This window comes from Dama dama, chromosome 5 (genome assembly GCF_033118175.1).
Source record: "Dama dama isolate Ldn47 chromosome 5, ASM3311817v1, whole genome shotgun sequence".
NCBI classification, from domain to species: Eukaryota; Metazoa; Chordata; class Mammalia; order Artiodactyla; family Cervidae; genus Dama; species Dama dama.
The window spans coordinates 130,108,004-130,124,110 of record NC_083685.1 but is presented as its reverse complement, the minus strand read 5'-3'; the positions used below and the strand labels follow the sequence as shown (position 1 = coordinate 130,124,110).

At 44.9% G+C, this 16,107-nt stretch overlaps 1 protein-coding gene across 5 annotated transcripts in view; it reads right to left on the bottom strand.

The window, feature by feature from the left end:
• Positions 1 to 13,624, bottom strand: part of ABCA5 (ATP binding cassette subfamily A member 5) — a 54,177-nt gene extending 40,553 nt beyond the window's left edge. For 2 of the 5 annotated variants that reach the window (XR_009693118.1, XM_061144992.1), the window contains exons 1-4: positions 13,523 to 13,624; positions 2,479 to 2,598; positions 1,223 to 1,427; positions 306 to 467 (exon numbers count right to left, since the gene is read on the bottom strand). Coding sequence is in view for 4 of the 5 variants with exons in the window: in XM_061144992.1 (XP_061000975.1) it covers positions 306 to 467; positions 1,223 to 1,427; positions 2,479 to 2,580 (469 nt within the window). In the remaining variant the exon portion in view is untranslated. Of the gene's footprint in view, positions 1 to 305; positions 468 to 1,222; positions 1,428 to 2,478; positions 2,599 to 8,971; positions 9,076 to 12,882; positions 12,936 to 13,522 lie in introns of those variants that run through there. The other 3 variants (XM_061144994.1, XM_061144993.1, XM_061144995.1) reach the window with 3 other exon arrangements.
• Between the last annotated feature and the right edge of the window lie 2,483 nt (positions 13,625 to 16,107).

The following is a 16,107-nucleotide window of genomic DNA, read 5'->3' as shown; positions in this document are numbered from 1 at the left end:
AAAATTCAGACAAGAATGCCGGAGCAGGCTGCCATGCCCTTCTCCGAGGCTCTTCCCAATCCGGGGATTGAACTGCAGGTGGACTCTCAACCCCCGAGCCAGTGGGGAAGCACAGTGTAAATTACACTTCACATTATACATGAGCCGTGGGCAGACACACATGTTCTGAGGCTAGAGTTGGCAGTCTTCTGATCTGAATAATTATAGTCGAAAATGTCAATGTAGGACACCATCAGATTTTGCATTTGAACTAAGAGCAATAAAAACATGCATTTAATTGATTTTCATTGACTAGGGCTACTTGCCTCTTGAATCCATATAAACAGAAGATACTGGAATTGTATCAGGAAAAAACCGGAGCTCATAGGACATGAAGTCTTTGAACACAACGCCTACAAAGGTGCTGGACTTGGAAAGACTGGATGCTACCAATTCTTTTTCATCTGCATATTCTTCAATAGTTACAACTATAAAATATTACAACAAAATTAGCTCAAATACATGAATAGTTTATTATAATACAACAGACCAAATTTGCCATTATACTTGATGTAGTATTTTATAAGCATTTGTTGAATGCTCTAACTTCTTAGAAAATGAATACAGCTCTTCTAAAAACCAAACTAAAAAGTAACAGATATTAAAGTGGTGCAATTTTACAGACACTATTTCTTAGCTCTCACTTGACTATACATAAGTTATGTGTCAGTGTAACACATAAGCTATTAACATGATAAATTAGAGCATATACTTTACATGTAGTATATGTAGTTCATTTACCTATCTCAAAGTGAAACCATGAAATAACTCCTTGATAAATAAATGGATATTTTATTTTCAAATATTCCTTCTTAAGAAGAAAACTCCACAATCCTTGTCAGAAAATAAGTACGTATTTTAGTAACTATGACACAACTCTTCTTTGAATAAAAATTGACATTTAAACCCAATATTGCTTCTTTTATCCTATACAAATATGCTTGTTTTATAAATGACCCACAAATTAAATATAAAATATTAAAACATAAAGTATGCTATAAATGAAAGTTTCACAAGAAACATAAGGCCAGCAGAATCAAATGACATTAACATTTTTATAAAACTCTGTTACGGTTAAAGGATATATATCTAAATGTTAACAACGATATTTACTCAATAAAGCAAACAGCACAACACAGAAGAGGCTGCTGTAACAGACAGGACCCACGCCAGTTCACAGTACCGTCATGAAGGTGATCCACAGACGCCTTCTGCATGACGCTCCTCGTGATGTTAGTCACGGGCGTGAATCCAAGAACCACGCTGGTAAGGATGGACACGTCCAGGGCACTGAGTTCTACATCAGGCACTTCTTCATATTTCTTATTTGGATGCATCATGCTAATTAATATTAACCAAAACAAAAAAAACAGTGGAAAAAGAATTTCCTGCAACAAAGGGAAAACAAAATGATTACAAAGCATAACAAAGGCAGCAAAAATCATCAAGCTTTCTATGAATATAACTAATACTAAGAAAAAACATGAAGAACTTGGGTCTCCTTTCTTAAGCACACAAAGTAAAAGCAATTCTATCCTAAAAGAAATACTGTGCTGAACCAAACTCAACAGCAATAATTTTTCCTTTACATTCAATTTCACTATAATATTTTAAAATTCAAGTCACCATAATATATTTAAATGACATAAAAGCTAGTATTTAAACATCTGAGATTACTAATATAAAATATAATAATAAATTTATTCATATATAACTTTAAAGTAACTTACTAATTATCTGTAACTCAAAGACACCATAAAAATCTCTTTGAGTGTGAATTAAAACTTATGTTTAATTATACCTAAATTTCTACTTCTAAAACTATACTGTTACATTCAATAGTTGACTTTAATGGGGATGAACTATTTACTGTTTCATCTTGCTGTTTAATTGGTCTGCTGGTTTCAAAAGAATAATACCATTCCATCCTTTAAAATCATTATTGACTGGTCGGCCAGAGTTCTTACTTCCTTTTATCTCTTAGACCAATGTATGCTAAACAAATAAATATATAATAAAGTGATATATGCTTGCAGGGACAGATATGTGACATAATTGTAGCAATCCTGGCCAACTCAACACAGAGTCGAAAGATGGGAGGCCATGGGGAGGAAATGTGGAACAATGTTCCAGAAAGTTATTTGCAGAATTTATTTTTCACCTCATGAAACAGGAAATACATGCCTTGAGGTTCAAAAATCAAGCACTGATATGAAAAATTAACTAAATTTGGAAACTTATCAACATTTTTGACATTTAGAAAACATTGGATAATTTAAGTATTTTTTTCTGAGGCTAACACAATAAGTTTTCACTTCACAAGCAAAATTATAACAAAAATGCATCCAGCAGAACAAAGCATCTCTTAAGAGATGGAAAGAGATGGAACGTATGAACGCAAAGTATACTGCAGTAACACACGACAGCCGTGCAGCTTACCTGAACACTGCTCTTCTTGGTCCTGCATTTCACCAGGTAATTCTTGAGGAGCAGCGTTCTCGTCTGCCTCCAGACCCCATCTTCCCGAACTGTAGTCGCCATGTTTTCTAGGTTAGTTTACTAGAGAAGGGAGAGTAGAGGAAAAATCACCTGGAGCCACACAGTCAAGTCTAGGCCATTTTTAATGCTAAAAACAGACAGACAGACAGATGTCTGAGTCGCAGATCAGATAGTGAAGCTTACTCCATGCTGTCTCTCCTACCTGGACAGGATGCACTGAATGGAAATGAGAAGATTCTGAAAGGTAAACTGCAGCACATGAAACCAGCGAGGGGCCCGCCAGGAATCTGAAAGCGGCAGGGAGGGCAAATGGACAGAAGAGCTCAGGGAAGCAGCGCGGTGCTGTTGTTCATTAGCCCTGGACTGAGCCCCAGTCTGGACACACAGACCTGAGCAGCTGAGCTGACACGCAGACCACTGCCCAGACGCAGACAGGTGGCTGGGGGGCACATGTGGGCAGATCCCAGCTGCACTGCAGAGGCTTCTGAAAACTAAACTGAAATTAGACCCGCAGCTCACAGAATGTGGGTAGAAACTTAAGACCCGAACCTAATCAGGTGGACAGCATGTTCGCAGAAGAAACCAATGCTGTATGAAAACAAAACTCGAGGTCTCACACCACCCAGCATCATTCCACTCACGAGGCATGTGGAAAACACCAACTCCGTTAGGGCAAGAAAACCCATGGATGCCAATAGCAAGGTGATGCAGATTTTGAAATTATCTGACAAAAACTCTACAGCAGCTGTTTAAAAGGTGCTCCAGCAAACAGTGGTAAGAAGACAATGAAAGAAAACACTCATTTCACTCTCGGAAACAACCCAAGTGTCAGCAAAGAAACAACACTTTTAAAGCAGCACCAAATAGTAATTTCAGAACAGGAAAACATAGAAACAAAGAAAACTCACAGAAGGGGCTCAACAGCAGAACGGAGACAAGAGGGAAACAGTCAGTAAACTTGACATAACAAGAGAAGCTATTCAATCTTAAAAAAAGAAAAAGCTGTGTTTTGTTTTGTTTTTTAAAACAATTAACAGTATTGTTTCTCAGAGAACTGAGACAGTAACAGTCTAACATTCAAATGACCAGAGAGAAGTGTGTTAATACTGGACAAATACTTAAGGAATTAATGGCTAAAAATTTCCCCGATTTGGCCAGAGAGGAAAAGCCTAAGAGTTTCAAGAAGTTTGATGAAGCCCATACAGGATAAACCAAAGGAAATCCACATCGAGACACAGCATAATCCAACTGCTAAAAGTGATAGAGAAATCCTGAAAGCAGTTAGATATTAACCATGTGCTTTCCTACAGGGCAGTAATGCTCTGAATGAGAGCAAATTTCTCCTAAGAAAATCCGGGGCTAACGGGGGGCAGGGGCAGGGGGGTCCTCATATAGAGCTGGCGGGGCTCAGAGAGGTCCAGCTGCTGAGACAAACACTGTGGCTGGTCCCCGAGGTGAAACCAGAATTCCTGTGTGACTCCACTAGTCCGCTTGTAGGTATTCACCCAAAAGAACTGGAAACAGGGGCACAGATAAATGCGTGTGCACGCAGGATCAGAACTGCCAAGACATGGAAACAGCCTGAATGTCTGTCAACACAGACACAGAGGGAGGGACAAACGGAGGTGGTGGACACACACAGGGACTCCCTGTTGAGCCACAACAAGGAGGGCAGCACCAACACGGGCTACAACACGGAATGGTCCCCAGGAGACCACGGGGAGCATGTAAGAAGGTCAAACCTGAGTCCACCCACAAGACATTTCCAGAACACGCAAATCCACAGAAGTGGAATGTGGACGGCTGCTTGCTAGAGCAGAATGGGTGAAAGTGCTTAATGAGTCACGGGTTTTACTCTGGAGTGACAGAAACAAACCTCACCTCTTTTCTTATTTTTTTTTTTTTTTGAGCTGTATGACCTAAACCACCGCATCACAGGCCCAGTATCCCTCTCCCAGGGTAAGCTAACCCTCTGGGGGCCCTTCTGGGAGTGGACCTCTCTTGGAACTATCTCCGCTCTTCAAAGAGGCTATGGGAAAGCAGCAATCAGAGTGGCTGGGGTCCCACCGGCACCCTCCAGGGGCCCTATTCCCATCTGCTTGCCCCAGGAACCCAGAATGCCTGCAAACTGGAAGGCACTGAGCAGACAGCTCGGGGGAGACACCAAAACGGTTCTGCTGAGCCTCCTTCCGGGGCAGAATTCACTGCCTTGTTTTATATAAAGGCGTCTGACGGGAGCCCCTGGGTGACTCCTGTCCACAATAAACACCATCTATTCCAGGCTGGCTGGCCATCTCCTCCTAGATGAAAAAGGAGGCGACTTTTTAGAGGCAGCTTGTCTTAACTCCCAAATGTCAATATACATAACTAAAGTTGGGATCAAATAAACATCCTCTTTACAGGTACAGAAGAAAAACAAAAGGGTTATTTTTTTAATTTAACGACTGGATTACAGACAACTTTTGTGTTTTTTTCTATTTTCCCATCAATATGTGTTCTTTAGGCAGTGGGGGAAAAAACAAATTACACAATTAGACATACTATAAAAATATGAAATGAGTAAATTAAAAAACACAAACTTAAAGCAGTCAGGAAAGGATACACTAAAAATAAATTCTTCTAACAGCCTCATGGATGTCATATCAGATTCTGTAAAGAATTGGTAATCTTTTCAAGGCTGATGAAAGAAAGGAAGACAGGAAGGAGGGGGCTGGGAGGGGGACAGGCAGACGGATCACACTTGTGCAAGGATGACTTCCTACAAAACAAACATGGAAACACTAACCAGCGGAGCATCAAAAACAGCCTCAAGTTCTCTGCAAAGCACATTGATTTAGTGTAGTGGGTGCCCCTCAATTATTCATTTGAATTGAACGCCGCACACTTAGCTCTTCGGTTTTAGAGAACGGGCCCCTCGTAAGGCAGCGGATGGACTCCCAGGATCTTTCCTCCTTTGAGAAGTGCTCCCTGAACTCAATTAGAGTTGATGGCCTTGCCTGAAGTCCAGGAACCTCTGCACCTGCCCACCCCAGTCAGGGCTTCTTAAACCATCACTATCACCCCTACTGCCACTGAACTGTACCAATTAAATCTTCTGGCAGCATGGAAGTTTTACCTAAGAGACTCAGGGCTTGGGGTCATGGAAACAGAGTAATAGGAACATCTAAGAGAGTTCATACATTCTTGGTACTAAGTTTTAACCTAAGGTTTGGTACCTACTGTGCCCAAAACTTGATTCTTCTTCCTTGGAGTACGTGAAATGCCCTGATACCCACCCAAAGTATTCATTTTCCCTGAAGGCAGCCAGACCAGATAGTTCCTGTCTCTGGTATCAATGGACTCAACCAGCGTAACAGGATAATGTGCTCCTAACTCCGTGGTTAGGACGCTCCCAAGGGTAATCGAGATTGTCCAAGTGAAGCACGGTGGGAACCCAGTGAGATGCTCCACGCCTGCCTGCCTCCTCACCCACGAAGGGCAGGGTCCCATGGGTACTGACGGGTGTGAGAGCGCAGGGCGGCAGAAAGCTGAGGACTGCTGATGCAAAGGTTTTCAAATGGCTTAGAAAGTAAGGTTAACAGGGAAGCATCTCTGCAGAAGATGACACAGGACTAAGCAGAGAAGTCACGCTGGTGTCTGTTCAGCCTATTTCCTCCTTTCTTCCAGAGGACGAAGTCCCAGGACTTCCCTGGCGGTTGGGTGGCTAAGACTGTGTGCTCCCAATGCCGGGGGCCCGGGTTCCCTCCCTGGTTGGGGAACAAGATCCTGCATGCCACAACTAAGACCTGATGCAGCCAAACACACACACACATGCACACAGACCCAGACACACACAGACCCAGACACACACACACACAGTCCCTTCTTCAGCAGAAGGTGCTTTCATCCTGTCATCACACACACACACACACACACACACACACACACAGTCCCTTCTTCAGCAGAAGGTGCTTTCATCCTGTTGTCCTTGTGCCCCGAGCTCCATTCCAAGTGGACTTTCCTTCCTCATCATTCTTCCTCAGCCAGAACGCCCTTCCCTGCTTTGGGCTCGGGTCTCTCAGGGAGGGAGACTTCCCAGGTAGCTCAGTGGTAAAGAATCCGCCTCCAATGCAGGAGCCCTGGGTTCGATCCCTGGGTCGGGAAGATCCCCTGGAGAAGGGAAAGGCTACCCACTTCAGTATTCTTGTCTGGGAAATCCCACGGACAGTGGAGCCTGATGGGCTATAGTCCACAGGGTCGCAGAGAGTCAGATATGACTTAGTGACTGAACAACAACAAGAAAAACCCATGGTTCTCATATTCTAAAACTCTAATCGAGTGAAAAATGTTATATGTCAATAACTTTGACCTTCTATCTACTCAAGTTATTAAAATGAAACATCAAAAACAAACAAAAATAAAATAAAACTTTTTTTTTTTTTGGTGGTTTATAAACCAGCTGACATTACTTTCTTTGTAGCAGCCTGAAAAAAGACCCACTACTCTGAGAATGAAAACAAAACTCTTAAAGAAGGAAAATCAACTGACTGCTTGTTTTCCTTGAGATATGAAATGCCTGGCTGGGCTGTTCGAAAACCCAAAAGAAATATTCTTAATGGCGACTAACTTTTCATGTGCATCTAACCGGGAACTTCAGAGCTGGAGTCGGGTTTTTGAGAGCTGACACAGCTCTGATCTTATCTGCCCGCCCCTGTGCCCACACGCAAGGCCATGCCGGTCTAATCAGGTGCACCGTGAAAAGGGCCGGGGTGGGGGGGGGCGGCGGTCAACCCGGGCGGGCGGCTCTGCATCAGGATGCGAAGCACCAAAGGACCGTGACAGCCACGGTCACAGCTGTGGGGAGACGCTGTGCCGCTGCTTCAAGTCTGAGGCCCACTCGATCTCTGGGGGTTTCCTTCTGTCAAGAGGACAGAAGGAAAAACAACAGAAGAGGGGAGCCTATGCTACACTGGCAGGATGATCACAAGTCCCCAGGGTGCCCCCTTGTCCCCACTGTTTAGCAGGGCTAGGAAAGAGGGTTCGGGGTGGGGGTGGGGTGTGGGAAGGCAGGGCTGTCTACACTGAAGATCTGGGCCAAAGATAAAGAGACCTGTCTGAGCTGAAACCAAGCCCTACAGGTGGGTGGGGCAGGGAGGTTTCCTGAAAGCTGGGGATCCTCCCCGCAGAGAGGACATGAAAGTGGTTCTTCTGACAGGAGGGCACAGCTGGAAAGGGGGCTGCAAAGCTACAACGAGGCGTGGCCGGCGAGGGGATGTCTGTAAAAGCTTCAAAACTTGTGCTGCGCCTGTTCTTGGTCCCAAAGAAAACCTGTGTTTAGCATCAAGTTCTAAGCTCCTCCTCTTTCTACACTATGATGCACCTTGATTATTTAAAACATTATAGCCTACGTGTGTGTGTGTGTGTGTGTGTGTGTGTGTGTGTGTGTGTGTTTACTCAGCCACGTCTGACTCATTTGCAAGCCCGTGGACTGTAGCCCGCCAGGCTCCTCTGTCCATGGGATTCTCCAGGCAAGAGTACTAGAGTGGGCTGCCATTCCCTTCTCCAGGAACCTGAGTCTTCTGCATTGGTCAGGTGGATTCTTTACCAATGAGCCACCTTGGAAGCCCACAGTCTATGTGGTGGCCTTTAAAAGGACAAAAGAGACAGGGAGTGACAGATGCCTGGCCTCTCCCCCATTTATCACTGGCTGTAAGTGGAAGAGAATCAGACAGCCAACATCCAGAAGTCCCCCCACTAGGAACACAGTTCCCACAAGCCCCAGACATCCTAAAGTGAGAACCAGACAACCAGAGAACACAGCTTTTTGAGTAGACAACACACTTAAGACCTTCCCTTTTGCAACATATGTTACAAGATGCTCCTTAGAAGCATAAGTTGACAATTAAAGGACAGTCAGGCTTCTCGTGGCATGTTTTTAACAAATTGTACTTTTTTGGAAAACTCATAATACTTGATCCAGTTCCCAAGTCTTTCCAATACAGTACCTTGAGAACTCTAACAAAGGCAAATTCTCAACTAAAAAAGAACTGGCTAAAGAACTACGACAAAGACAAGAAAATAAGGGCACAAAATTATTTTTAAAAACCTCTGAAGTTACTTTCCATTGCTCCACAGTATGTCTGGGGAATGTATTGATTTGTTATAGAGCATGAAATGATAGTTCATGTTTCAAACACCTAGTATCCCTGAAGGTATAATCAAACATTCAACTTCCTGTTGAAGGCTGGAGGGGATGAAAAGTGCTTGCAGAACCGAGAAAGCTGTCTTGAGGCCAAGAAACGAGGCAGGAAGCTCTGGGTCGTAGTGGATCCGTTTGTTTCAGGGTAACTTCCTCACAGGGTGGCTCTGGGATCAGGAGTGGGGGGCGACAACTTGGAAGCATCTGCAGTTGCAATCTGCACTCCTGGGGCTACAGGGACAATATTATAGTTACCCTAGAGTATGGTGGTAGGTGGGACTTCCTTGGCGGCCCAGTCAGTAAAGAATCTGCCTGAGATGCAGGAGACTCAGGTTTGGCCCCTGGATGGGGAAGATCTCCTGGGGAAGAGAACGGAGGTAGGTGCTCAGATAATGAAACAAGCATTTCTAAGTCAAGGTTCACGAATGAGTAACAAGGCTCATGGACTAATAGACCACACAGGGCACCTGATCCTCATGATTATTAAACACTTTCTAGTAACTGCAAAGCCCTTAACAGCAGAGAAGTGACCCTCTGCACAGTTCAGTCCTGGGTCGGGGAGGGGATAGCACGGGATCGACTATAGTGGCACGAGATGACATCAATGATGCTAAAAGCCATATATTTCTCCCAGAGAGAAATGACTCAGAGTAAATCTAATAAGTAGCAAGGAAACTGAAAGCCAACTAAAGCCATCTTCCTTTTCTAATGCATTAATAACTGACTTAAGGACTAAATGTTACAAGGCCCAAAATTCAGTATCAGAAATTCATTAATGTATTAAACAAACATTGATTACTACATTAGATGTGCTATGAAATGTATTTCACCTTTTCCAAAGCAATAAAAAATGTGCATGACCTTTGGAAATAACTTTGGAAATAAAGCAATAAAAAATGTACATGACCTTTAGAAATAACTTTGGAAATAAAGCAATAAAAAATGTGCATGACCTTAGGAAAAAAAATCATTTGGAATGTATTAATTTTATTTCTGAGAAGAACAAATGAAGATTATATCCTACAAAACAGAGGAATTCAGTCATCTTGAAGTTCATAGCCATCCTGGCAAAAGAAGTGGTCAGTTACCTTCTCAGGAAGTTTGCAAAGATTCTTAGAAAGGATCTTAGCTGAAAATGTTCCCAAGTCCCCAGCAGAGGACCACTAGATGTGACTTCTGATCCAACCAAGCAGAATTAGTTATGACTCCTTCATTCCAATCAATAAACTGTAATTGCAGTTACCATACTGTGTCATCCTTATCTGTCTACATTTTAATCTTGAACTTGACCATGAAATCCTTGACAAAGAAGACTGCCTTCTCTATCTTTGCTTCTCTACCACTAACGATAATGCTAAAACCAGTATCATCTCACTGCAGATCCCTCTATCAAGATTCCCTGAGTCTCTACAGATCAAAGGTCTGCAAAGTACAGTGGAGGATGCGGGAGTGAAATGCAGCCCAAAGCCTGCATGTGTACAGCCTGGGAGCTAAGCCTGCTTTTCACTTGTTTACATGTATGGGGTTGGAGTGGGAGGGAATCAAAGAACAGTAATATTTTGTGACATGTTAAAATTATATGAAATTCAAATCTCGAGTCTATAAATAAAGGGTTCTTGGAACGGAGCCACACTCACTTGTTTCTATGCTGCCTACCCCTGCTTTTGTGTGACAATGGCAAAGTCAGGTAGTGAAGAGAGAGACGGTACAGTCCACAAGATCTACAGTATTTACTAGCTGCCTCTTTACAGGAAAAGTCTGCTGACCGCTGTTTACAGATTAAAGGGGGAAGAAAAGTGGCATACTCATTAAACATTTACTGAGGGATTTACTCAGCAAACATCTAAAAAAAAAAAAATAAGGAGTGTTAGACACTGTTACTGACTTTGCAGACAAAATTTAATATAATGTGATAAGTGCAACTGGGGAAAGAGCTTGGGAAAGAGTGGAATGCAAATTCCAGGCAGAGAAAAAAGAATGAAAAAGTTGGCCCAGCAAAGTGGCTTGACCTGTGTAAAGAACAGCGGAAGTGTTAGTCGCTCAGCCCACCAGGCTCCTGTGTCCATGGGATTCTCCAGGCAAGAATCCTGGAGTGGGTAGCCACTCCCTTCTCCAGGGGCTCTTCCCCACCCAAAGACCAAACCTAGGTCTCCTGCATTGCAGGTGGATTCTTTACCATCTGAGCCACGAGGGAAGCCTCGTGTAAAGAACAGGAGGAACTGCCAAGAAGGCAGAAGCCGGGCAAAGTGAACTGGGGTCAAAGGGGCAGGTGTGCCCTTTAGATGCTGCTGCTATGCTGCCCAGGACACGGATGGTCAAGTACCCTGTGTGCAAAGTTAGATTAAATACTTTTATTTTGCTCATTGCTACTTCCTTGACTTCACTTTTCATATCTGAGTACAACTGTTTAATTACCGCAATATCCCATATTTCACTAGCCCTTTCACTCTAACCTCCAAACCTCAAACTTCCACCCACAGCACCACCCTCAGATTATGACCTTGACTGCTACTTTATTGAGCAACTGAAGCCATTGGCAGAAATTTCCTAAATGCCCCACAACCCCTTCTATCCACCCACCTACAGCCATGCCAGAGGCAATGTAACCCATTTCAGTGAGGTACTATTTCTGCCTAAACTAGAGACTCTGTTTCCACTAGGTCTCTGAGCAATAAAGGCTAAATGGAATCTGGTATTAATGGTACCTTTAAGATTTAAATTTTGGAAGAAGAGGTTAAGAACATCTTTGGCAGATGACTTGAAAGAAATTCCTGCCCCGCTACACATATCACTGGCTTCTCAACTAATAAAATAAAAGCACTACTGAAATCAAGCCTCTTAATAGGGGATAAATTATAAATGTTCTCTTCTTCTCTAGCATTTTAAAATTCACTGAAGATAGTGTAATGATAAAAGAAAATAATAACCATCGATATGATTTAACCTAAATTTTTTGACAGTATTTCTCAGTGAGTGGGAAAATAATGCCAAGGTCCCCACATGAACTGACCCACATGATAAGTCACATACATAGTGTTCTTATACATAGTGTTAGCTGCTCAGTTGTGTCCGACTCTGCAACCCCATGGACTGTCCTTGGAATTCTCCAGGCAAGAATACTGGAGTCGGTTGCCATTTCCTTCTCCAGGGGATCTTCCCGACTCAGGGATTGAACCTGGGTCTCCCACATTGCAGGCAGATTCTTTACCATCTGAGGCACCAGGGAAGTCCTTTCTTATACGTAACAGGTTCCTAAAAACTTGTGCTTAAAACTATTCTAAACTGATTAATTCACATACTAGCAAAGATTCCAATTTATTAGAATACTATGAAATTCTTTTATACAATCATCCTCTCAAACTCAAGGACAGAGGTTACAAATTGTATTCATCTTGGTATTTCTGGCACATAGTTTAGTATCTGGAATATAAAAGACACTCAACTAAACCTGTATTAATAAACTTGCTCTTGCCCTGAATGTGAGATTTCCCTATGCTAAATCCTGTCTGAAGGAAAATACACTTAAACAGCATATATTCCAGGATTAATTGATTTCCTAAAAGAAGTCAACCTTGAATATCCATTGGAAGGACTGATGCTGAAGTTGAAGTTCCAATACTTTGGCTACCTGATGCAAAGAGCCGACTCACTGGAAAAGACCCTGAGCCTGGGAAAGTTTGAGGGCAGGAGGAGAAGAGGACGACAGAGAATGAGATGGTTGGATGGCATCACTGACTAAACAGAAATGAGTTTCAGCAAACTCCGGGAGGTGGTGAAGGACAAGGAAGCCTGATGTGCTGCAGTCCATGGGGTGCAAAGAGCCCGGACACGACTTAACGGCTGAACAACAACAATAACGCCTTACAAGTTAGCGTTTAACCCAAATACCCCAAAAGCCCTAACTGCCTTAATAATGTCCTTTTGTATGGAGTCTTCCCTAAAAACATGTACTACTGCTCTCCTGGATGGAAGCAAAATACAGTGGGTCAAGCATGAAAATTTACAGTCTGGCATCCCTGGGTTGGAATCTCAGCCATTCTTGCTAGCTGGGACCTAAATAAGTGACTTAACCTTTTGCGGGGATCGTTTTCCACATCTGCCCCGTAGAATAAAACCCCATCGACCTCAGAAGGATGCAGGCGAGACTGAGTGAGATAATACCGAACCTCGCCTACGGCCGGGAGTCCAACATACATTCTCTGACTCCCCTTCTGCTCCTGCAGAACCAGGACGTCCTCCCTGGAAAGTAAACATGATTCTCTTTATTCTTCCAGACTTATTTATTTAGAAACGCCTATCCACGCTTTGGGAGCCAGGAGCATACTGCAGCTCCGAGAGCCTCCAGCCTTCACACCTGGAGCCCGTCTTGGCGCTTTCGGAATGAGAATCCGGTGTTTCTCCCCTGAACGCGCACGGGCTCTGCGCATCTCTCCGCAGTACTCCTGAGGCGCGGGGTGGGGGTGGGGGGCAGCCAAGCCCCCAGGGGACCCCGCTGGGGGCCGGGTCAGAGGACCGTCCTTCTCCACACGTCCCCTCCTCACGACGTCGGAGGATGGAGACCGTCCGGCCGAGCCCGGGGGCCGTTCCGCGGCCGGACGCCCCGGGCCCGGAGGGGAGCGAGCGGCACCCCCACAGGACGCACCCTCGAGCCTCGGGGCCCATCCTGCCCCCAAGCGCCCGCTCCGCCGCCCCGCGCCCCGGACCCCCGGCTCGCCCGCCGCCCCTCCTCGAGCCCTCACGCCTCCCCGAGGGGTGACAGCTCCCGGGCGGGACCTCCCGTGCCACAGCCCCTGGCGCCCGCCTCACCTCAGGGTCGGGCCGCTGGGTTCGCGAGCACCTCAGCTCCCAACTGGATCCGAGAGCGCGGCCGCGCGCGCGCCCCCGACGCCGCAGGCCCGCGAGGGGCGGGGCTGGGCGGGGCGGGGCGGGCGCGGCGCCGGAAGTCGCGCTCCGCCCCGCGCCGGACGCACCTGGGGGCGGGGCTGCCTGAGGACACCGCCCGCGGACGCGCGCGCTCCCGCCGCTCGGCCCCGCGCAGTGTATGGGCGGGGCTACGAGGAGGCGGGGTTACGGGGCGGGACCATGAGGAGGCGGGGTTAAGGGCAGGGCCAGTGGGCCCGCCCGGCTGCGCGTCCCCGGGGCCTCTGCTCCTAGGATGTGCCTCCTCCGCGGAGAACTCGCTCCGTTTCCCCTGGAGGCTCAGGCAGAAACCACGGCTTGAGGTCAGGGCCTCCGGTTTGAGCCCAAACCCTGCAGCCTCCTGGCGGGTGACTTTGGTCCACCTGCCCTCTTCTTATCTACCTCCCCAATCACATCTACTTCAAGACTCTTTTATTTTGTGCTTCCCGGCTTTTGAATGGTAGGTTTTCCCAGGAGGCTCAGTGGTAAAGAATCCACCTGTCAATGCAGGAGACGCTGGAGACGCTGGTTCGATCCCTGGGTGGAATAGATCCCCTGGAGGAGGAAATGGCAATCACTCCAGTATTCTCACCTGGAGGATGCCATGGACAGAGGAGCCTGGCGGGCTCCAGTCCATGGGGTCACAAAGAGTCGGACAGGACTGAGAACTCACCCATGCTCCCAGATCTGCGTCCAGCAGCCCCGTTTCTCCCTCCCGCCGCCCGCGTGGAGTGCAGGGTCCCCCTGGCCCCACCAGACCCAGACCTGGGACATCTGGACGCTAAGGACGTATCCTCCTGAGAGTCTGGCATGTGGCGGATCCTGACTCTTCCAAATGGCCTGAGGCATATGGCATCTGTGGGAGGTTCTACACTGCAGTTATTTTTGCTGAAAGTGTAAACTGGTGTTCTGAGTTTTATTGCCCAAAGTGACCTAAATGCTGGTCAAAATTATTGCAAAGGATAGAAAAGCTCACAAGACTTTGTCCCCCCAGATTTCTGTAGGGTCACATTTCTTGGCACAGTTTTTCACTTTTGGGGAATGTAAGTTCTAAAAAATTCCCTTGATCCTATATACATCGAGTAATTTTAAAAAATCTTATCTTAGTTTTTCTGCTTCTTGAATTTAAACCAAATCTCCACCACAGCCACTCTATTAAGTTCTACCCAAAAAATACATAAATATATGTGTGTATATGTATATGTCAAGGAAACAAACGTTATTTCCCCTATTTAATACGCATTAAATAGGAAATTCAAAAAACTATAGTGAAATCCATGTTGATCAAAAGCCTGGCAGTGAGAGATGGGAGAAGGGAGATAGAATGTCCTAGGATCTAGGACATCAGAGAACTGAAGAGGACAAGTAGTGAAAACTATACGTGATACGTTTTTTTTTTTCTTGAAATATTTAAGACATTCTAGTTGCAAATTCAGAAGAGTACATTCTTAATGGCCCAGGATTTGTGGGCAAGTGAATAAATGGAGGTCAAAAATAAATCTATTAAATAAACAAATAAACCGACTTCTGAAAATGTGCTACTGAAAATATACATTCACACCAATTCTCTAATTATACTTCTCATTAGTAGCTTCAACCAGCTTTAACATCAGAAGTCTAGGCATCGTTTCTACCACTATTCTAGACATTTGTTTCCTAGTTTCTTATCCTTGCAATGTTCTCTGTCATTGAGTCTGCTCTTACTTCTACTCTTGCTTCAAGATAACACAGCCAAAACCCTAAAAAGCTCATCACCCTCGACAAAATGATCTCACTTTCCTCTACTAGACACATGCTACCATCTTGTTCATGTCGTTTTACTTATATACTGTCCCTTCAATTGTATCGATACAGTCTGAGATTAACAGCTTTTTTTCCAGCTTTCTTTTTCTTGATTTACTTTTAATTGAAGGATGATAACAGTATTGTGTTGGTTTCTGCCATACATCAACATGGATCAGCCACAGGTTTACATTTAACAGCTGTTTCTCATGCCAACGTAAATCCCCAGGTCTTGTGCATGGTAACAGTGGGCAGTTAATGTTGTGGCTAACCCTGCTGATGAGAAAACATGTCCAACAGCATGCAAACATTGCCATTAGTATTTCCACAAAAGGTCACCATGCACTGCACAAAATCCACCTAATAAAAGCAAGACATTAAACTCCTCTCAGGGATGGTTGAAAAGTTATGATGATAATATGGTTTGTGGAATCCTATAACAGAGAGAATACTAAATAAGACCTTTTTAATAAAAACACGACTGCAAAGTAATGCACTGGTCATGACATGTTCCACTGTCTCTTTGAGCCAGCTGCTTATCAGCCTGTGTGCACCTTGTAAACAATTTATTCACATCATCTTGATCTACATTTCCATGGTTACCCGGTCCCAGGACTCAATCAGTAACTGCAGGGATGCTGTTCCTTTCTGAGACTCTGTATCTAGGAAATAGCAAACAAGCTATACTGCTTGGTTGTCATGGTGGCAAC